General features: G+C 40.6%; 1 protein-coding gene across 6 annotated transcripts in view; it reads left to right on the forward strand.

Annotated features, from left to right (window-relative positions):
* The window catches only part of kcnn1a (potassium intermediate/small conductance calcium-activated channel, subfamily N, member 1a), a 67,122-nt gene that overhangs the window by 25,405 nt on the left and 19,466 nt on the right, over nucleotides 1–22,251 (forward strand). For 3 of the 6 annotated variants that reach the window (XM_082512294.1, XM_082512298.1, XM_082512295.1), the window contains exons 2-4: nucleotides 7,748–8,221; nucleotides 11,940–12,035; nucleotides 14,881–15,299. In XM_082512294.1, the coding sequence (XP_082368420.1) occupies nucleotides 7,748–8,221; nucleotides 11,940–12,035; nucleotides 14,881–15,299 (989 nt within the window). Of the gene's footprint in view, nucleotides 1–2,019; nucleotides 2,275–2,751; nucleotides 2,959–7,747; nucleotides 8,222–11,939; nucleotides 12,036–14,880; nucleotides 15,300–19,092; nucleotides 20,766–22,251 lie in introns of those variants that run through there. The other 3 variants (XM_082512296.1, XM_082512297.1, XM_082512299.1) reach the window with 3 other exon arrangements.

Below are 22,251 nucleotides of genomic sequence, written 5' to 3' on the forward strand. Positions count from 1 at the left end.
AGCCTGTCCCTGGTTGGTCCTTGACCATAATGAGATTTTTAAACAAACAAATCTTCAAAACACTTTTATGGCATGAACAAGTTCCTGCTTCCGTATGGAGGAAGTCTTTCATGGAGTGCCAAGCAAACTCCAACCAGTGACTCTGGAGTTTTTACCCAGTTGATCCCCTCTGATTTAGGCCGAAGTAGTAGTTTGCTTTAGGTCGATGTCTTGGAAGAAACTATGATTCTGGCCATAAGGTTCTCTGATACTAGCTGCAGCAACTTGCTTCAAAATTGTCTGTTCAGAATACAGTCTGTCTGTGATTCCCTTACAGTGACCACAGGACCTGCACCGGGTCTGAAACCATCAGACATGGAGCTTGATTTGGCAACAAAGTGGTTTTTCCATCGGAAATGAGACCGTGCATAGGGTCACAGTGGTTTCTTTAGTGAAGATAGTAGATTAATGCCATATTTCCCCTGATTCTATCCACTAAAGAGCCTTTTGAAGCTTTGCCTCCTTATTGTGGTTCTCTATCAATGGAAAGAATTGGGGCTTTCTATACTTACAGCCAAGCTTTCTTCAGGCACGACAAATACCACTTGTACAGTCAACTCTTGTTGGTCAATCTATCAGCCAGGACATCACTGTGGAAGTCCAAAAAAACAAAACATTATCAACACAGCAATAAACAGGCTGGTTATGTAATGTGTCATAGAACTGATACTGTATGTGTACCGAATATAGTAATTTACTTTGTTGCTTATTTTTGCAGTTTCCTTAGTTTCAGTGGTCGGCGTTGTCTTTCCATCTTGTGCTGATGTACAGTTTACAGTGACAGTTTAATTCCCAGGCTTGCAAAATGCCTTTAAATCTCTGGCGCCAGTTCTCCTCTTGCCCTCATGAGCTGAATCTGTCGGGAGTTCTTCTTGCTGATGCTCATCATCTCTGCTCCAATGTGTCAACACACAGGTGTTTAGCCTGACTGTGTGTATTTATAGTCTGAGTATGCCAATGGACAATCGCAAACAAATGTTTGTTGCTGGCTAATTGTTCCTACAGGTAGTCTGACCAATGAGCAGTGCTCACACCTAGTGAGAACTGCAAATTAACAGATAACTAGAGAGGGGGAATCTGTACAACTTCTTTTTCTTTTTTGCATTTTTTTCCTGCTAAATCATTGCAAGATTTTAGAAGCCAAGGCCAAAACATCCAGCATCAAAGGTAAGCAGATGCTCAGCCATAACTTGTGAGTTATATAAAGTATGATGTAGGCTAAAAATGTTGTGGCTTAAATTGTTGACATCACTAAACACTAGTAAGTTCAAGGTCTCATGTCTCATGAAACAGCTACAAAATGATGGTCATTTTGTTCTGTTCAGAACATGAGATGAGCAGGATATACAGTTGGGTGTGCCTAATTTTGTATCTGCCAAGAAGAGCTTTTATAATGTTTTTTTATTTTAATTTTTTTTGCTTTTAATTCAGTTTCAGTTCATTCACTGAGTGCGTTTTTTCTTCTTCTTTCAGTTTAGTTTTGTGTTTGAAAATGTTTAGACTTAGTTTATTTTTTCTCTTATTAATTCCAGCCTCAGTTTTAACCTCTCTAATTATAATTGCATGGAGGTTATATGTCGAAGACAAGATATATGAACACCAGTAAAGATAAAACAAGAAAAGCACAGAAGTTTTTGAAAGCAGCTGACTCGGTCTTGCACACATACAAAGTCTCAAACATGTAAATAAATACATCATCAGACAAGTTTCGATTTTTTCTTTTCTCTTTTGTACCTGATCAACAAACTTAAAAACTAAGTATATTACATAATAACTAACTGAAACTTTACACCGATTTATTTTATTTTTTTCTTACGTTTTTTTTTTGTATTCTTAGTTTTAAGGTTAGTTTTAATGAACTATAATAACCTTTCTATGAATTTCCTAATGTGGGAGTATGGCATTCCAAAGCGCAGCATTGATTTGTACTGCATGATAGGGCTGATCATTTAATTTGTTTTCACTGGAGGTGAACACTTGCTTCTTAAGAAGTCACACCCGTGTGCAGGTTGGGACAAAACACTGGTGCAAATCAGGTTGGACAATGGGCAACAGAAGCAGGAAGTCGGGGAGTAGATGGGCGTTCACAGCGCTTTTAGACTGGAAAGTGTGCCCGTCACATGCGGTCAGCAGGGTCCATATTAATGCTAATGACCCGTTTTAAGCCAGCAATTTCGTAGAAGATCTGCAACGAGAGGCTGCGTTCACTGAGCGTCCGACACGTGAATGACAATGGTAAGCGAGAGAGAGCGGTTGGATTGCGCAGCGCTGCTCTGCATTTCTTACTTTTTAAACGTACTGTTTAAAAAAATATTTAATTTGACTGAAATGAATGGAAATGTTTGCATGGAGCGGTATGGTTGATTTGCAGTGGAAATTGTGGAAAAGCTCAGAGTGACTAATTTAGATTTTTCAAAACTTGCTCAACAGTGACTGTAGTGACTGTAATTAATCTGTTGGAAATATTTCAAAATTTTCAGCCATGAAACTGAGTGAAAGGGACGTGTTTATGGTGGAAAGTAGATACCACCAGGAGAAAGGAGAGAGGACTACACTGGCCGGGCGGCACTCTATCAGGCTGGTTTATTAGTTTAGTCCAGGGCTCGGCAACCCTAGGCACGCGTGCCAACTGATGGCACGACCATAGCTGGACTGGCCATCGGGCATACCGGGCATTTGCTCAGTGGCCCGATGATTTATTTATTTATTTATTTTTGTAACGGTATAAACAATGAAAGGTGGTGGATTGGCCAGATGCTGGCGTAAAATAACTCAGTTGTTTGGTGGTGGCTGTGGCGGAGCTTCCACAGATTCAGTAACATTAACAAGTGGTGGAGGCCAGCAGGTGGATAAGGGAGAGGGAAGGCAGGAGGAGGAGAGGCAGCCGCTGGTCCGAGTGTCAGGTGAACTGAACTTCAGGTAAGAAGTTATAACCTGCAGTCTATCTGGGTCGGCAGGTGTAGTTTATTTTCGTTGTGCTGACTTTTTACAGTCAGTTACAATAACTCATACTGCGTACTAGCTAGCATGACAGAGTTTCTATACAGCTGGGTGGGTGCTATGATGTTACTGATAGTGAACTTTATTTTATTCATAAGGTTAGTTAGTAGAGTTGCCAACCATCTTAAAAAGACGGAATCGTCCCGCATTCACAGAAATTATTACCCTTTTGGTGTTGTCTAGGATGGAAAAAGACACAAAGGTGGATTTATTCTGTCGTTAGCCGCACAGCTGCCTCTTCTTCTCCTCTCATTCTCTCCCCTCCCTCTCCTGTTGCTACTTTAATCATGAAACTGATCAATAATCAGCTGATCGGCTTTTCTCTCTTGTTTGTTTATCGCCCACTTTGCGCCAGAACGGGGCAATCACGGAGGTCGCGCTAAACAACAGCACGTTTAAGCTTGATCAGCTGTTGTTAGAATTTATTTAATATTAATTTCTAGTATCAGCTGATGTTTGCTGGAGCCACAGCTGTAAAAGCTGCTGGTCATGATATCGGTTTGGTTATGTGATGAGAGGGAAACATGAAGATGAAACCAGGAGATGTCCTTACTGAATCATCAGAGCTGAACAGGTGATGGAGAAACAGGTTTACCTTTTAGGTGACATGAATGAGTTGAAGAGAAGTTATGAACTGTTTCTGAGAGACAAATAACACCAGGATCCTTTTTTATGTAGCTGACAGCTGGTAACTGTGCAGGGGCGGGTCTAGCAAAGTGTTGCCAGGGGGCCAGGTAGAGCATTAACAGCGAAAGGGGGGCACAAAGAAATACTTTCTTATTCTCATTTAAAATGTCTGGCTGTTATTAAATAATTATCTGAATCTTACAACCAAAGTTTTTATCTGATGTAAAATGTATAGAAATCATGCATATACCAACAAGACTGTACATCACTGTCACAGCAGCGTCTGTTTTCATTCAAAGGCTTTATGGCTTTAATACCTGGTGGTCTGGTCTCTAGTCAAAATTTCCCGGGCTGTTTTTTTTGTCCCAGTCCAGCCCTGGGCACGACACGCAGTGAATTAATCTGAGAGGGTGCATCAAAAAATAAATGGCCCCGCCAGCGGTGCACATCGCAAATTGGGACTTTCAGGTGTATGGACCAATGTTTTATTTTCTGATCAAACCAGAAATCTTTAATGAGCAGCTGGATTTGTCTCGCATTAACTGGCTGAGTTAATGTCAGTTAATGCAACATCGAAGCAGCTGGAATCCATAGCTTGCATTTTCACCTGCTGGACATCACTACCTGACAAGTTTAACTGTCTTCAGAACATTGCAGAGGCCTTATTGACAGTATTTGGCTCTACATATCTGTGTGAGCAGATTTTCTCTCACATGAGTGTCCTCAGGTAGCCGTCTGAATGCTGGACACTCGGAGACCTGTGTCTCTGAGTGGGAGACCAGAGATCATACATGTGTGTCTCTGTATTAACAGACATGCCATATTGGCTTAGTTTATTTTTCTTATCATTGTTGTGAGGAGACCACAAATAGCATTTGCATTTTCTGTTGTACAGTTCATTTGCTGTTATGGATAAAAAGTCTTTTTTTGTTTCAAAACAGCTGATAACTATTCGCTGATAGCTGCCAACATCTGCAAACAAATATAATTCTATAAAGTGGTCCTATATATTGTGTAACTGTTCATATAGAGCGTTATTAAATTTATTGCTAAAGCAATCATATGGCACACTGACTTCTGAGGAAATTTTAAACGGCACTCGCCATCAGAAAGGTTGCCTACCCCTGGTTTAGTCTATTGAAGTAAGCATACTAACACACACTGATTTACAGACTCACTCAAAACACAAGGATGACTGTCAGGAAAAAAGCCATCTTATACATGTGAAACGCTTGAGTCAGAATACCTCTGTGTTGGACGACCTTTTTACTGTACATTCTCACAGAAATCCACAAGCGATGCTTGAAGTAGTGGTCTTCAGTAAGTCTCTGTGATATAATTTTTTTGTCAGCTTTTATAGTTTGCCATCCATATTTGCATATCAAGCATCTCAGGAAGTTTGACTGAGACTAAAAATAACACGGGATCAGCAAGAAGTGAAACTTCAGTGTTATTTACCTCCCACACAAAAGTTGGAAATTATCTCTTGAGAATGAGTGACATCATGTTAATAACATTTAAAACCAAAGGAATAAGGATATTTTGCAGTTGCTCACCAGTTACTATGACAATCCCAAGCATTTAAAGGAAAGACAGGCTTTTCTGCTTTGGATCTTAATGCTAGTAAAAGGACTTTATTGATGCATTGGTAATGACTTTTGAAATATTTATTAGAATTTAATAAAATGGCTTTCTAAATACAGACTGCTTATGGTTGAGATCGATCCAGCTGTATTTTGCGGGATGATTCAGCTCTGCTGTTTCTCTTCTGACGCAGTCTGTACATATCTTTGATTCACGACCGGTGATATTTTTTGACATTTGTGTCTCAAGAATTTAGAGTATTGTGGAAAAAGTCCCTTTCTGCTTCTCCATGAAACTTGTCTTTGGATGGAAGCATGACATGCTCTAAAACCTCCTGGTTGAGCGGCTGTGTTGACTTTGGCCTGGATAAAACACAGTGGACCAACTGCCAGCAGACAACATGGCCTTCAACATCATCAGACTGCAGAAACTTTACACTGGGTTTTAAAATACCCTGGATATTTACTTTAATCTTCCACTAAACTCCAGGACCTTGATTTCCAGATAAAGTGCAACATAGCATAGCATTGAATCCACTGGCTGTCTGGCTTGGGATGTTCTGTGTGTACTAATAATAATTTGAGATACTGGATTTCTGATGGGCTATAATGAGTAATCATTTGAAATTTATATTTAAAAAATTACTGTTTTGAGATGCCTTTTGTATTGGGTTATGTTGACTGCTTCAAGGGTTTCCTGAAGCAGAGGAAGCCAGAGGAAGGCATAATTTGTGTGAAATCTTTTCAAACTTTACTTGACACTGAAATAAATCCATATTTGGGGATTCTAATCCTCGATGTCAATAAGATGCAAACTGTTAGAATTAATTTAAATTCATTCACAAGACCCTTTTATCTGCGGGAAAAGTTAGATTAGGAAAATTCAGCTCCTCCTGTTCTAATTATATCCTCTTCCATCATCTTTGGTAGGACTGCCATATCAGCATCTAATTCTGCAGTCTTTCCTGTCATTCAAACGTAAAGTTCACTCACTTCAGTCTTCACAAGTGTACAGAGGTCCTAATGGCACAGATTAAAAAGCAATTTAATACAGGAAAGGGGATTAGAAACACTATGGGCTGCACTTATCCTTAACCTTTAGTCCTGTTCTCATGGAGCCACAATATGTGCAAGATGATAGCATCACAGGCCCAGAGTTAGTAAATTTCCATTAGGGCTGCCCTTCTGTATTCCCACCAGCACATTTAAAGGCATTAGGCATGCTTTGTCAGGGCTGATAAAAAAGAGCCAGCAGTGCTATCGCACACCCCTGACTTGTTTCGGAAAAAGCACTGTTCCATGTGAAGTTTTCATAACCCATTATGATAATCGGCCCAAGTCTCTGAAGGGCAAGGGATAGACCGGCAGATAGATGCTTCTGGGGTGACTGCTCTATAGTCTCTGCATGGATTGAACATTTTCTGTCTGCGTTGCCGGGGCAGAAACTCATTCCTATCTACCAAGAACAGCAGAAGTGATATAGGACTCAGTAAAAGAGGAGGCACATCTCATAGGAGGCACATCTCATGGCATCGGGTTAGAAGGTGATTTTAAAACGAAAGAGAAAAAAATGAGTCCCCATCCCCCTTATAATGAAGAATATACTGTTTTCAGTGGTGAAAACTTAATATTTTCACAAGGATGCTTGTGTCATCCTTTGTTCTTCAGCTTTCCTGTAAGCTTGCTGTGCCTTCAACAGACATGAAAAGCAATAAACACTTTATACTGTTTTGTTAAATTAGTGAGAAGCTGGGACACCTGAATCAAGGAGATCCGTGTTATTTTTTTCTTCTTCTTCTTCTCCTCTTTTGGGCAGCTAGCTGCTCATCTCTGCAGGGGAAAAATGTTTGTCTGACAGGAAAAAGGGCCATGCTGTGCATTAATCATTTATATCTAAATTTGTGCTGCGCAAAGATTCAATTTTCTGCACTTTGTAGGGTCCAATATTGGTTATATGGTTTTATTTATACATCAAAACCCCTTTCATCCATTATTAATTTATTTTTGAGCCATGCAGTTTGGATGGCATTTCTTGAAGGGGAGCTCTTTTTGTGGGAAAACCTCCACAAAAACAGGGCACCAAATGTTTAACAGGAAAAATCCTGCTTTTACTACTCACAAAAACAGGCTGTTCTTAATGAAGAGCTGTAACTTGGTTAGAAGCTATCAGTTTGTTACTCAAGGAAAAACCCTCCATATGTGGGGCTTTGAAACCAGAACTATTGCTATTTTGATTCATGCTGTACGCTTGGACACATGTCCTGCTAAGCACTAAATTTGTCTCCTTTTATAACCAATATTGTTTTGCAAGATCCTCTCGTCTCCGTGCCCTCTCCAGAGCTGCAGTGATGTAACTCCCACATCAATGCTCTATTTAAAGTCTAAACCTGTGCGTCTCTTCAACCTGCTGTCGGTTTTTACACCTTTAATTATTATTATTATTATTTTTTATAAAGTTGTGGTAGTATTGTGCTAATTCCTTTGCTTCCTGTTCACAGGCCAATACTGAGCAGAAGAAGCTGAGCCATGCTGGATCCAAGCCCTCCCTCTCTGAGAGCTGTGGCCGACTCCCTCAGATAGCCATGAACACCTGCAAGTACAATGGCGGAGTGGTGAGACCACTAGTGGGCAGCCTGGCGTCCTCGTCGCGCCGCAACCTCGCGGAGCTCGACTCGGAGACGCAACCCTTGCAGACGCTGCACAGCTCTGGCCTGGAGGTGGTGGTGTCCAAGGGCAACGGCGGCGAAGACCCCAGCAAGGCATCCAACGAGAGCTTGGTCAGGGAGGGCAGTGGGCGGGGCAGTGGGCGGGCACCCCAGAAGAAGAACAGGGACATTGGCTACAAGCTCGGCCACCGGAGGGCGTTGTTTGAGAAGCGGAAACGGTTAAGCGATTACGCTCTAATCTTTGGGATGTTTGGGATTGTTGTCATGGTGACAGAGACGGAACTGTCATGGGGGGTTTACACTAAGGTAGGTTGTGCGTGCGTGCGTCTGTGTGTGTGTGTGATGCATGAGTGGGAGCCCTGTGTGTTGTCACTTCTATTGTTATGTTTGAGTTGTGTGGGGTTGGCAGCTGTCAGTTTCATGAAGAGTGATTATTAGCACAGACACTGACGTACAGTATGCAACAAAGCAACTGGGAGTATTGCTCCAATAGAAGTAAAAAGAAGTGTCATGTGATCTGCACAATGACTAATAGACTATTTATTCTATTAAAAGATATTGTCTTTTTGGAACTTGTTTTGTCTTTTTGGGGGTTTTTTTTGCTGGTAGGTCTATTTTTGTCACTACTTAAAAGTTTTAGTTATTGGCATTATATTGGCACGTACCCAAAGGACTGATTCCATTGCTATTGCTATTATTGGCAGAAGGAAACTGGGATAGTGGAGCAAAGCGGACATCAAGAGCCATAAAGATTCATACAAAGAGAGATAAAGACACATAGAAATGAAGAGGTCGGCAAGTGAGAATAAAAGGTGGGAATGAAGTTCCAGCTTTTTCAAACTGCATCAGTTTGTAGGAGTGGCAATGACGCAGCACACTCTAGAGACAAGAGGGACTCTTGAACGAGGACACTGGCGAGGCAGTGGGTTTTCAGGGTCACTGTTGTGACCAAGCTACCACCCCTTGGCCTGTCATTGTCCATCAGTGTCAAACAGTCAACCCTAGTGTGTCATATATGGGGGAAGAATATCCTTCACTTAGTGCGGCACAAGTCCCACCACATTATTTTTTACTGTGGAGCTGACACTGCAGCGATATGATAGGTCACAGAGCTGTTTTCTTTCTTCTCTGGAGTCAGTAAAAACAAAGTAGAATAGAAGAGCTAGTGTTTGAAAAGTGCACGGTCTGTTGACTGTTCTCAAGCCTTGAGTTTTGAGCTGTCACAAGCGAGGAATTAATCTGACTGAAAACCTGATGAATGGATGCCATAATACTAGTTTCATACTACCATGCACCTAAACACAAAGCACTCTTCCTGACACAACCCCAAGGGGACAAAAAGCCCCCAGGTTTCGCCGACTGGCAGTGAGCTACTGACCTTTAGTATGCCAAGCAAATCTGTACACCACTACAGAGCCATCCCACTTATTTAAACTTCTTTATTTAAAAAAACACAAAAAAACCACTTGAACATTACAACAATGACATTTCTGTTAATAAAAGCAACAAAAGTACAGAGCAGAAAATCTTAACATTATGTTGCTGACAGGCACAGACTGAGATGTTAGGATGATTGCTGAGTGGCCTGCTAAAGTTTACTATGAGGTATAACGTTTGTTACATTACATTAGCTTGAACATTCACATAACATTAGCAACTGCAAACGTGTGTCACAGCTGATCTCCAGGATAACATAAAGAGAATGACCTTTTGGAGGTTGTTAATATGATCTAATACTTAACTGACTTGAATTCTTTGAAAAAATGTGGATGTGAGTCTTTTAAGAGCTTCACTAAAGTGGAAAAGGCTCGTTTGCATGTTGCTTTTGTAAATCACTTAACCTATCACCTCTCGGTCATTCTCCTCAAATGCAAAGTACTTCCAAACCCGACTCATACTCTCTGTGAGACAAGGACATTGGAAGGCCCCCTGTCAGTTCTATAAGAATTGCAGCTTTGGCATATATGTTGCCTACATTACTAAAACAAAACGAGCACTTTTGCAGTTTGCAGAATGTTGGTTTTATCTGGTCACATAATCTGAGGATGCTGCATGCTCATATGATCGCACATCCTGCTTTATTGTCCTTTTTTTTAATCCTCGTGTACAAAATGTTGATTTAAACTCTTAAGAAAGTGCTCAACAAAGTTCTAGTTCAAAAAATATTTTTCTTGTACTTTTTTTTAGGTCAATTTGACTTCTTTCTACAAACAGTGGACTTGTCCCTTACTGGCCTTAGAAGTAATTCTGGTTTAAGGGGCTACTGCTTTTTCTTTGTTGATCTTTTACAGTCAGTCATAAATGAGCTTATAGTAAATAAACCACTTTCTGAACAAGACTTTTTTTCACTGTCAGCAGAAAGAGAGGAATGCAGCATGCATTTGTGAAAATTTTAAAGCTGAAAATGCATAATGAATCATTAATTATTCATATGATGTGCTTGTCTTAATGGGTATTTTTACTTTATGTGTGCAGGATTGGAGTGTGCTAACTGTCATGGTAATCATTATGGGCAATTAGAAGTTTTTCAATATTTTGTGAATGACATACTGAAATTATTTAAAAAGCATCAATTTTTCCCTTTAAAAAAGGGATCGATTTTGTTTTTGCCTGTTTGTGTCTGTGTGTGCATTTTAATTGTGTTCTTTCTTTCATATGTGTGTGAGGAAGGGTTTGTGGCTCTAAAATATAGTAAGTTGGTGGGGTAATCTATAGGATGATTTATGGGGTTTTAAGAAAGTCAATAGATTTGTCTGTGACTGTTACTGAGTTTTGTTCAGTCCATTCATCATACTGACCTCAGCTGAAATGGAAATGACCTAATGTCTCTGAGCAGCACCGCAGCCTTCCCACATCAGACAGGTAGCATGTGCTGTGGCTGGTCCATTTTTCCATCTCACGTCCCGTCATGGAGCAGACGCTCGCGGCTCAGCAAAGGTTTTCTGAGCCCTGAAGGAGGGAACATGTAAAGAGGCAGTGAGCACTGGGACTTAAAAATCCTTGAACCTCTGGCACGTGGATTAATTGGTTTACTCTGTATTATTTCATCAGGGACTTTCAAAACAATTTCAGACATTAGAATGTCTTGAGAACATGTCGCCAACCTGAGGGGCAAAGCAATCTAGTTGATGGCTAAAAATAATTCTGTAATATGGACCACCAAAGGACAACATATATTGAGAAGCAAGGACTGTCATCTCACTGGCAATTATGAATGATATTTCCACTTGGTTTTTTTAATCGTTTGTCGTCAGTGTTGTTATTGTAATAACAACACTATGATCATTAGCCTGCTGCAGAGCAGCATTTTTACACCATGGTTGTTAAATTGATTTATCAGTTGGCATTTTACCAACATAGAGGGTTGGGGGAGGATTTGAGTAGCACAGGTTCTCATTTTCTAGATCTACGGCCCCCATGTACAAACGCGTACACACATACAAAGAGCTTTCCTGCGTGAGCATCCAGCCGGCCTATTTATCATCAGCAGTGCTCATTGTGCTGGCCCCCTGCTAATACCATCCTTGCCTTTTCTGCACCTACCATTAAGTGGAAAGTCCCCCTGTTAGTGCTGGGCTTTGATTAATTGGTAGTTTAGATGGTGGGAAATGGTGTCCATAGATAATATCAGGCTACACCTCCACCTGCAGCTGTATTGTTTAGCAACATCCTGACTGCGCTGTTTGTGAAACCCCATTATGTGGGCTCTTGTTGAGCTTCAGCTAATAAGTAGCGTGTGTGTGTGTATATGTGTTAGTGTGTGTTTGAGGGTGCTATGTATAGATGCAGTTGTGTAGTGTTATCTGTATACATATAGCTATACCATAGAGGTTAAAATGACATGTATATATCTTATTATTAAACCTAGAAAATATGAGTTGTGTAATGGTGAACACTCTTTGACTGTAATGTTGTACTCCTATATATGATACTCTATGATGTTTGCACATATTAAGAGAATGGTTTTAATTTTGGTGGCTATTTCTAATTTTGTCTCTCATGTCCTTTTTGTTTCTCACCCTAGGAATCTTCATACTCATTTGCACTGAAATGCCTTATCAGCCTTTCCACTGTTATATTGCTTGGTCTTATAATAATGTACCATGCCCGGGAAATCCAGGTGAGTGCACTGCAGAAAAAGTAACCTTTGTTTATTCATTTACCTTTTGAGATCAGTGTGGCAGAAGTTAAATATTATAAAACCTGATTTTAAAAAGTCCGTTGGGAATTCAATTTCTACTGGCAAAACTACGCTAAATACAAATCACTTAGTCTTTTTTTCTCTTTAACTGAAATTGAAGCAGACAGCTCAGTGTAACCTTAAAGCACCCACCCAAAGATAAACTTTTGAAGCTTAAAAAAATGTTGAACTGTAAAAAGTGCTTGATTGTAACCACTTTACCCCCCCAACCCGTGTAATTTTGCTTCTAAGGAGCTGGACTTTCTTGTAATTTTTTGTCTTTGTAGCTGACCTGAAGTTTTTTTTAATTTCTTTTGTAAGCCTGTCTCAAAGATACAGTTTGACAGTGTATTTTGGCACCAACTAAGCGATTCCCAGTGAGATGTTAACTTTCAACATGTTGTGCATACATTAAAAGTACCTGAAAACTATGACCTTAAGAAAAAAGAAAAAGCCAAATCTGAACTGGTTAAATTTCCATCATTATGTATGTGGGAAATCAGGAGAGAGGTATAATGTGAGTGTCTACAGCTAACTGTAAAACAAGGTGGAGGCTCTGTCATGGTTTGTACAATGTACAGTCAGACTTTGAGTCACCAGTCCATCTGGAAGCATTTGATTGACAACAGCTAATTTTTCAGCATGACAGTGACCTCAAACACTGCCAGTGCTGTAAAAAATAAACCTGAATAGAAAAGCACACAGTTTAACACTATCAGTCATGGATTGGCCTCCCCTGAGCCCGGGCCTTAACATTATTGAAGCAGTGTGGGATCATTTTCACAGGGAACGGAACAAAAGGCAGAAACCTCCAAAGATGGGCTTTGAATGTCTTTCAAGAAGCCTAGAGAACTATTCCTGGAGACTACTTCAAGAAATTAAAAGAAAGCTGCCTGAGAGAGTTTAGGCTGTGATGAAGAATAAAGGTGTTGATACCAAATATTGACTTTAAAGCTTGTTGGAAGTGTACAAACTGTGTGCTGTATTTCCATGTACATTTGCACACATTTTAATAAATCGCTGCACCTATGTTTGTAGCAAAATGTAAAGTAATGAGTACTGTACATGTGGTGTATAACTGATAAGAGACAATACTTATTTCATACTGTTTATGAAATATATTAGTTAGTGACTGCAAAGAGTCATTGTGATTTTGTGATAAAGTTTTTCATTTAATTTTTATTATTACCTTTCACTGAGCCTCAGTCTCAGGGTGTGAAATATTGCTGTTGTCAGAGCCTCTGATGGCTCAGATTCATACAGGATGTCACGTAGTGTTGGTCCTGTGATACGCATGTAGAAATCGTGAGAGGTCTCACTCCAAAATCATTCACAGAAAATGTAGACAAGTGGAAACAAAACTAAACAGGAGAGAAACAGGACCACAGCAATCTCCAATTTAAGCTTTAAACTACAGCCAGTTAAGTAAGTATTGTAAACATTTGATAAAATGACATTTTTATAGATGTTTATAGGTGGAATAGTCAGTATTAAGTGTTTGCAATTGTCTGTTTTGATTCAAATCAATAAAATTCCATAAATAAAATGATTAGTTTTTGCTCTATTAATGATTGTGATTATAAATTGTTACTAAATAGTTTACACAAACAAAACTGACATCACTAAATATTGACATTTCCTACAAACCCCGCTGTCTGTACAAAGGCAGTGTAGGAAAACTATGTCACTGTAAACTCTGATGCATCATTAATGCTATCCTGAGTGCGACAATTAGTATTTTATATTGCTAAGAGGATGGTGGAGAAAAAAGGGCAACAGGTAACAATGGGAGATGGACTACTTTGTCTTTCTAAAGAAAGAAAATGACCCAAAACAGTAAGGACCTGGCCAGAAGCAAAGAAGAGTAACCTACATGTGCAGCATATTCACAGGAACCTCTGCAGCAGTATTAGGCTGCATGTTTTGTTGCCACTGTAGAGAAAAACCTATCTTAAATTAAAGCCGTTAACCCTTTAAACCTCAAACCACAAAACAATTGACCGATTTCAATTGTTTTTTTTTCTTGAAAATGTTGTGTTTATTAAACTTTCTCACAACTTTTGTAAAAATTATGCTTAAAGGTTTATTGCACAATTTAGGTTTTCCAGTGGGGTGGAAAAAAATCACTCTTAAATGACTCTTAAGTTGTTGTCCAGAAACACTGTATTATTTATTTGCAAACAGTAGTCTTGATGAATCTATACAGTTGTTTTCTGTTTTATTGTATTTGAGTTTCTGTAAAGTTTTCCTGGGATAACTAGAACTACTGCCATACATCTCATGCTCCGTATATTTATTATGTATTTGCCCTTAGCTTATTTGAGTCTTAGTGGTGTGTTGTTTATAAATCAAAACATAAGACACCTATGCTACTCTTGTCTGCTAGCTTGATTTACAAAGATCAGCCAAATAAAAAAAAAAGAAGAAAGAAAGAAGAATAACAATGATGATCTTCTGCTTGAGAAATGTTGGATTTCTCATAGACAAGCCCAGAGGAACTCACCATCACCATCTCCCACCATCCCAGTATACTGACATTTTTGATCTACACAAGTTTTGGCAGGTGTTTTTAATGCTATGGCTGATATTTGTAGATCAAGTATTGGCCATCATGAGCAGCATCCATGTCTTATGGATCATCTACAAACACACCAATACTATGAGGCCTCATTCAAAGGTCCATGTGGTTGAAAATGTATTAAAGATGTGTAGAAGGAAAAGAAGTTGAGTGTGGAAGGAAATTCTAACTTTATCCAAACTGACCTCAGTCTGTCTTTTCCTTCAGCTGTTTATGGTCGACAATGGTGCGGATGATTGGAGGATAGCCATGACGTATGAGCGAATCTTCTTCATCGTGCTGGAACTACTGGTGTGTGCCATTCACCCCATCCCGGGCCAGTATGTCTTCACATGGACAGCGCGGCTGGCTTTTACCTACACGCCGTCGGTGGCCGACGCGGATGTGGACATCATCCTCTCCATCCCCATGTTCCTGAGACTCTACCTGATTGGCAGAGTCATGTTACTCCACAGCAAGCTGTTCACGGACGCTTCGTCCCGCAGCATTGGCGCCCTCAACAAGATTAACTTCAACACACGCTTTGTCATGAAGACCCTCATGACCATCTGTCCAGGAACTGTTCTGCTGGTGTTCAGTATATCCTCCTGGATCATTGCTGCATGGACTGTGCGTGTCTGTGAGAGGTAAATACAGGGCTGTGAATAATGGATGTTGTTGCTGGGCACAAACCAAAATGGCTGATGCACAATTGCACTTTGTGGATTATTAGACGTCTTCTCTTCCTTCACTTATCGCTTTTGTTCCCACGCGTTTCCGTGCTCTCTGTCCTTTCCCTGAAATATGTGGAATCATCAGAATAGGTTACATATCGATGTCGTACACGTGTGCAGGAAGGCATACGCTAATACGCCCACATACTACACCACTGCCCGGCCGTTTAAAAACACCCTTGCACACGTTTCATTAGCTCAGCACTTGCTCCACGACTTCCCACTCCTTGTTTTTATTGCTATTTTAGATGGCTTGTCCATAATTCATGAGTGTTTAATTGTTTGTTTGCTGAATGGTTTGTTTTGATAATGCAGAGCAGCCCCCAGGATCCCCTAACCCGTTTTTCTCACCAAAACTGCGCAACGGGCTTCGTCTCAAGGGGGCACCAATGATTCTCGCTGAAAATGAAAGAGGCAGGGAGAAATGAGAGGCTCTCTTTTTCTTTCTCGTTTGTGCATTTGCATAGGGAAATGAGACATTAATGCCAGCTTTGATGTTTTTAAATTCATTTTTGCATAGATGGTGTGGAAGGGGGACTCGAGTTGCATGGCTGGAGAGTGGGAAAATCTATAGCAGCAGTTCTTGTCAAACCCAATATTTTAGTCTACACATGCTACACCACAAAAGCTAAACATCCCATCAGAGGAAGGTCTTTCTTTTATTGCTGCAGCTCATCTTGCCTGCTTTTATTAAGTACCTCCCCTCCCCCTCCCGTACCCCTGCCCCCTAACTACCCACATGTTAACCTGTCACTAACCACCCCCCTTTACATGCCCTTACCTTGGGATCTTCATGGCTGGTGGATTTAAAACTCAAAAACTTTCACACCAGCTCCTCTGGAGCACAGAGGGAGGCCAGTGAGGTGTCACAGGCATGAGATAACCTCAACCCAATGATAAATAGACTGGTTCCTACATAGCGCTTTTCTACTCTACCTGAGCACTGAAAGCGCTTCATGCATTGGTTGAAAAAACACAACATTAAATTTGCACATGATGACGTCTCCATAAAGTTAAGTTGCACAAAGTCTCTCTATTATAATTGGCTATATGTCACATTTTTGCCATCATTCAGTCTTTAGCACCTCATAAAAGGAAGGAGTCATTTCATTCAAGTCAAATGCTAGTAGAGGAAAAAAAACAAACTACATGGGTTTAGTTTGGATTTCTGAACTTAAATGAATAAGGAGCTGAGAGGCACAGAATCTCTAGAGTGTGGTTTGGTTTAAAAATGCACAAACACATGAGCAGGGCATGCTATTAATCATTTAGCCTCAGAATAATGTGTCCAGATGGGTAGATTTGTGTCTGTATGTCTACGTCTGTTACTATGGATGGGTGCACTTTAGCATGCACATGAAGGTTGTGTGTGTGTGTGTGCGTGTGCATGCGTGTGCGTGTGTTTGTATAATGTTTTGTTGTACTTTCTATTTCCCCACTATGCTGCTCCATAGGGATACCATGTGAGTCCTCGTTCTCTAGCCGTGGAAAACCCAACTTATCATTTTTTTCATCGAGCTGGCGCCACTGCTGCCCTGAGTGGGGTTGGAGGGTGGTGGGGAGCGGGGTGGTGGTAGCGGGGAGAAGGGGCAGCTCCTCTGAAACAAAATTGACCGATGATCCTTTCCAAACCCAGTAGGTCAAACGGAGAATTAGGAAGGGCCCTCTAGTTGGCATGAAAGTGGCACAATTCCTTTTAGTGGCTGTAGGAGGACAGCAGAGACCTACAGTGTGAGCAGCACTTTGAAGCAAGCGTCTCTTTGCTAACTGTTGTGCATTAGGCCGGTAGGAGCTGGAGGAGGAAGTTTGTATAAAAATGGAGCAACTCCTTCAAGTCACCTTCACCAGTCTGCCAGAGGGCAATTTGTCTTATCTCATTTTTTCTCTCTCTCTCTCCTTATGCAATTGTTATAGATCCATACTGCAAAAAGATGTCTTTTTAGCAGCAACTCCAAAGATTTTCGAAGACCAAAGGCCTTTCTGTTCTTTGTGTTCACACATTACCATCTCATTATGTGTCTCCCCTCACAAAACTAATTGAACAGTGTTATAGTTTTCCACAGACTTTTGTTGCTTCTACCCAAAAGATTGTTCTGCAGAGATGAAGACACTTTGTCCTCTGTTATCAAAATAAGGCCCGAGTGTGCAAGAAGAGAACGAATGTCAAGTCATTTCGTGTATTTAGCTGAGGGCACTTTTGTCTGGGCTGCGTGTTACTTTTAGCACAGCAAGATTCTGAGTGAGAGATACGTGAGTGGCATAACGCAGTTAGAGGGTAAATGAGAGCATTGCTTTCCATTGCTACATGTGTTAACGGAGACATCTTTTAAAAACAAGAGTTTGGTTTCTGCAGCGTCTCTCGTTTTTGTTTGCCCACGTGAGCCGAATGTCATTCCCCTTCCTCCTTTCTTTTAGTAAACATTGAAACAGCATGCAAGTTTTCATGTTTACTTATCAATCCCATCATTTCAAGTGAAACCAAAGTTGAAAAAAAGAAGAGGCGCTTGTTTCCCAAAGTGCTGTATGTGACTTGTATCTGTTAAATGCGCCGTAACACTGTCACATTGACCACGCTGCGAAGTAAATCAAAGGGCAGTACGGTGTGAGATTGGACGAACACGGAGTCTACCTGGAAAATGCCTAGATGGGGGGAATGAAAGACACACAACCAGAGGGACTGAGAGAGGGTGGAGATGGGAGAAATGCTAATGTTACAGTAGATGGATTTAACACTGGCCCCCTTTCCCATCTTTCTTGTTACAGCCCATCCTCAGAGCTAACCTACCTCAACTAAGCTCCTTAACTAAGCTCTTTTGGCTTCTCCCTCACTACCAAAGACACCTCCCTCCCTCTCTCTCTTACTGCTGACTGATCCTTTGCAGATCTCCTACTGTACCCATCTAACGTGGCATGCTTTGCAGTTTCTCCTCATCTCTCCCCACTACTGATTCCTTGTCCCTTTGCCTTTCCTTATCCATAACAAGCAGGCCTAATCCAGCCCGAACTCAGTTACACACTTGCATGCATGCCTTGCCTGTCTCCCTGGTTTCTCACTCCTTTTTCTCTTTAGCTGTTATCTAATTCTCTTCCACTCCTGTTCTAACTTTGTTATCTGAAACAAAACGCTCTATTTCGGGGCAATGCGAGGCTGCTATTTCTCACCTCGCATACTCCATTCAGGGCCTGTAGGCTACGTAAAAGGCAAGAAAGTTTAGCTGACTTTCCCTTACAGCACAGCACCAGATTATCAGGCTCAAGATACAAACAGCGCCAGCCAAGACAGGTTGTCCGAATGTTTAACTGGAGAAATGCATACCAGAGCAACTTGAACTTTCTCACACCAACCACATGTTTACATGAAATATTCAAGCAGGCTTTGTAACTTTACAGTTTCCAGGCTGTGAGCTCAACCAAACTTATACAAAACCGAAATGTTGCCGTTCCTTTGAGTTTCTTACAGTAGGTTTACATTTATAGTCTGATGCTGCAATGTGGGCAATGTAAGGGAGCCTCTTTGATTCGACGTGGCATGTACTACTATATTCACCAGGGACAGTTAGATTCTTCATTGTTTCACTTGATGTGACAGCGTGCTCGCTCTGCAGGCCTAGTATTGATTGTAGCCTATCAGCGCATGTAAGCCCACAAGGTAAATTTGCATAATATGTGATAAGCACTGGGACAGGTAAAAGACTGACATGCAGTAACATAAAATTAAGTTAGTTCTCTGTTTTTCATCAGTTACTGTCTCTCTCTGCAGTCTTGATGCGATCATATGCATTCAGAAATGATTTTCCGAAAGACAAAGCAGCGGTGGATTTGCTTCTACCAGTTTACACATGGAGTTGTTATCCTGTCTAGGAGATCCTCCTGCTTGTTTCAGTCTACTCTTAGAAAGGGAAAAGTCTGATTTGGGGGAACGTCAGCTCCACTGACTCCTCCTATTAATGCCTCACTGGAAGAACAGACTCACTGCTGAGGCTTCTGCTCTGTGGTTCTCACGTGTGGTAAAACAAGTAGTTTAATAAGCAAAACTGAAAGGTTTCTTTACAGCTGCAAAAAAAGGGACAAAAATAAAATAATGACCTGATGATTAGGATTTGAAAACTTGAAAACTTCACAATCATTTGGTAGGTCTGTTTTTTTGTGTGCACCTAAAAGAGTTAAAAGTGTAATGTTAAAGACAGTCTCTGTGTTGTGTGCAGAAGTAAACCACACATTGTGGAAGGCTGAGTGTACTGAGAAGATTTGAAACATGAAAGAAAATGTTTAGATGTACTGAGTTGGCAGTGGAGGTGGAGTGGTAGTGTTTCGGTGTTTCTGCGTGTCCCATGATGGTTTAATACCCAGAGTGTGCATCAGAGGATGAATGAGTTACTTCTTGGAAAAAAAATGTAACATTTACATGGAAATAGAGCTGGGCGATAGAACGATAACGATATGTATCGCGATATAACTTTTACTCGATAGAGAAATTAAGCTATCGCGATAGACCTCGCTGCTCTTGTCCTCTTAAAAAAAAAAAAAAAAAAAAAAGGTCAGCCAATCCAAACTAAGTAGCGCAGAGCCGAACCAATCACAGCCGCAGCGTCACGTCGCGTGACTTGTTACGTACAGCACAAGTGCCAAGCCGCACGTGTGTTTGTTTGGGAAGCAGCCAGCTGGTAATGGAGGAAATGAGTGTGCCGACTAGAAAAATCAACCGAGCGTGACCGAAGAGAAAACAGATGATGGTTCCAACGCCGGAGAGATTGTCGAACGGAAGAGCCATAGAAGTTCCGTAGTTTGAAGGTATTTCGGCTATTTCAAGTCTGACAAAAAACAGAGTAGCTTGCATTGTAAATTGTGCCGAAAACAAGTCTGGAAATACAATAAACTGGTGCATGCGTCACACTGTGCGCCACGTTATTGTTTCGGTGAAATGAATTTCTACAATACTGTTACTGTTAATTCTACTCTCTGCAGTGTTTAAATGCTTACATATACACACAGTTACTGTCCCTCCACTAGAGCTGGGCGATAGAACGATAACGATATGTATCGCGATATAACTTTTACTCGATAGAGAAATTAAGCTATCGCGATAGACCTCGCCGCTCTTGTCCTCAAAAAAAAAAAAAAAAAGGTCAGCCAATCCAAATTAAGTAGCGCGGAGCCGAACCAATCACAGCCGCAGCGTCACGTCGCGTGACTTGTTACGTACAGCACAAGTGCCAAGCCGCACGTGTGTTTGTTTGGGAAGCAGCCAGCGGGTAATGGAGGAAATGAGTGTGCCGACTAGAAAAATCAACCGAGCGTGACCGAAGAGAAAACAGATGATGGTTCCAATGCCGGAGAGATTGTCGAACGGAAGAGCCATAGAAGCTCCGTAGTGTGAAGGTATTTCGGCTATTTCAAGTCTGACAAAAAACAGAGTAGGGTGCACTGTAAATTGTGCCGAAAGCAAGTCTGGAAATACAATAAACTGGTGCATGCGTCACAGTGTGCGCCACGTTATTGTTTCGGTGAAATGAATTTCTACAATACTGTTAATTGTACTCTCTGCAGTGTTTAAATGCTTACATATACACACAGTTACTGTCCCTCCACACACACGACTCGGTTCTGCTTCTATGCCCCAGCTTTGTTTACTTTTTCCCACCGAGGCTTCTAGACTTCTGATTGGCCAGCATTTCGGCACGGTTAGGAATCTAGCGCCACCTGCTGCTTTGGCATGTTCATAGCAGCGTTTTCCTTCATTTCTGCCTTTATGTGTGGACGGGATTATTTTTTAAAACGAAAACGGAAAATCTCCATTTTCAAAAATACCCGTGTACGTGTGGACGTAGCCTCAGTCTCTGACTGGAAGCGCTAATTCGTCATTCGGCTTTTGTCAGACTAAAGTAACTGTTAAAACTGTTTGAAAAGCTCAGCTATACAACAAGGAGAGATTGAGAATTTCCTTTTAGTTCTCAGTTTATTTGATATTGACAAAAGTTAGTCAGTTTTGTCTGTTCTTCTGTAAAACAAACTAAGATTTATTTTTAGAATTAATATTTTGTTTCTAAGTGGAATTGACAATTTAGTAGTCTGTTTTGTTTGTTCTATTTTGAAACTTAAACGCTTTAGCGGCTGCCTTTTGTGTAGTTTGCAATATTTGCCTTTATTTATCTGAAAAAGTCTCATGTTCCTTAAGTACAGCTACCCTGTTGAACTTATTATGGGAAATAAATATTTAAATAAAAACAAGCTGCTGATTATTTCACATTTTACTTGTGAGCAACGGCACATTTAAATCTTACAAATATAGTTATTTGGCTTATATCGTGATAGATATCGTTATCGCCTGAAATGAAAAAAAAACATATCGTGATATGAAAAAATCTCATATCGCCCAGCTCTACCCTCCACACATACGACTCTGTTCTGCTTCTATGCCGCAGCTTTGTTTACTTTTTCCCACCGAGGCTTCTAGACTTCTGATTGGCCAACATTTCTGCACGGTTAGGAATCTAGCGCCACCTGCTGCTTTGGCATGTTCATAGCAGCGTTTTCCTTCATTTCTGCCTTTATGTGTGGACGGGATTATTTTTTAAAACGAAAACGGAAAATCTCCATTTTCAAAAATACCCGTGTACGTGTGGACGTAGCCTCAGTCTCTGACTGGAAGCGCTAATTCGTCATTCGGCTTTTGTCAGACTAAAGTAACTGTTAAAACTGTTTGAAAAGCTAAACTATACAACAAGGAGAGATTGAGAATTTCCTTTTAGTTCTCAGTTTATTTGATATTGACAAAAGTTAGTCAGTTTTGTCTGTTCTTCTGTAAAACAAACTAAGATTTATTTTTAGAATTAATATTTTGTTTCTAAGTGGAATTGACAATTTA

This window comes from Aulonocara stuartgranti, assembly GCF_965226115.1.
Source record: "Aulonocara stuartgranti genome assembly, chromosome: 18".
Classification (NCBI taxonomy): Eukaryota; Metazoa; Chordata; class Actinopteri; order Cichliformes; family Cichlidae; genus Aulonocara; species Aulonocara stuartgranti.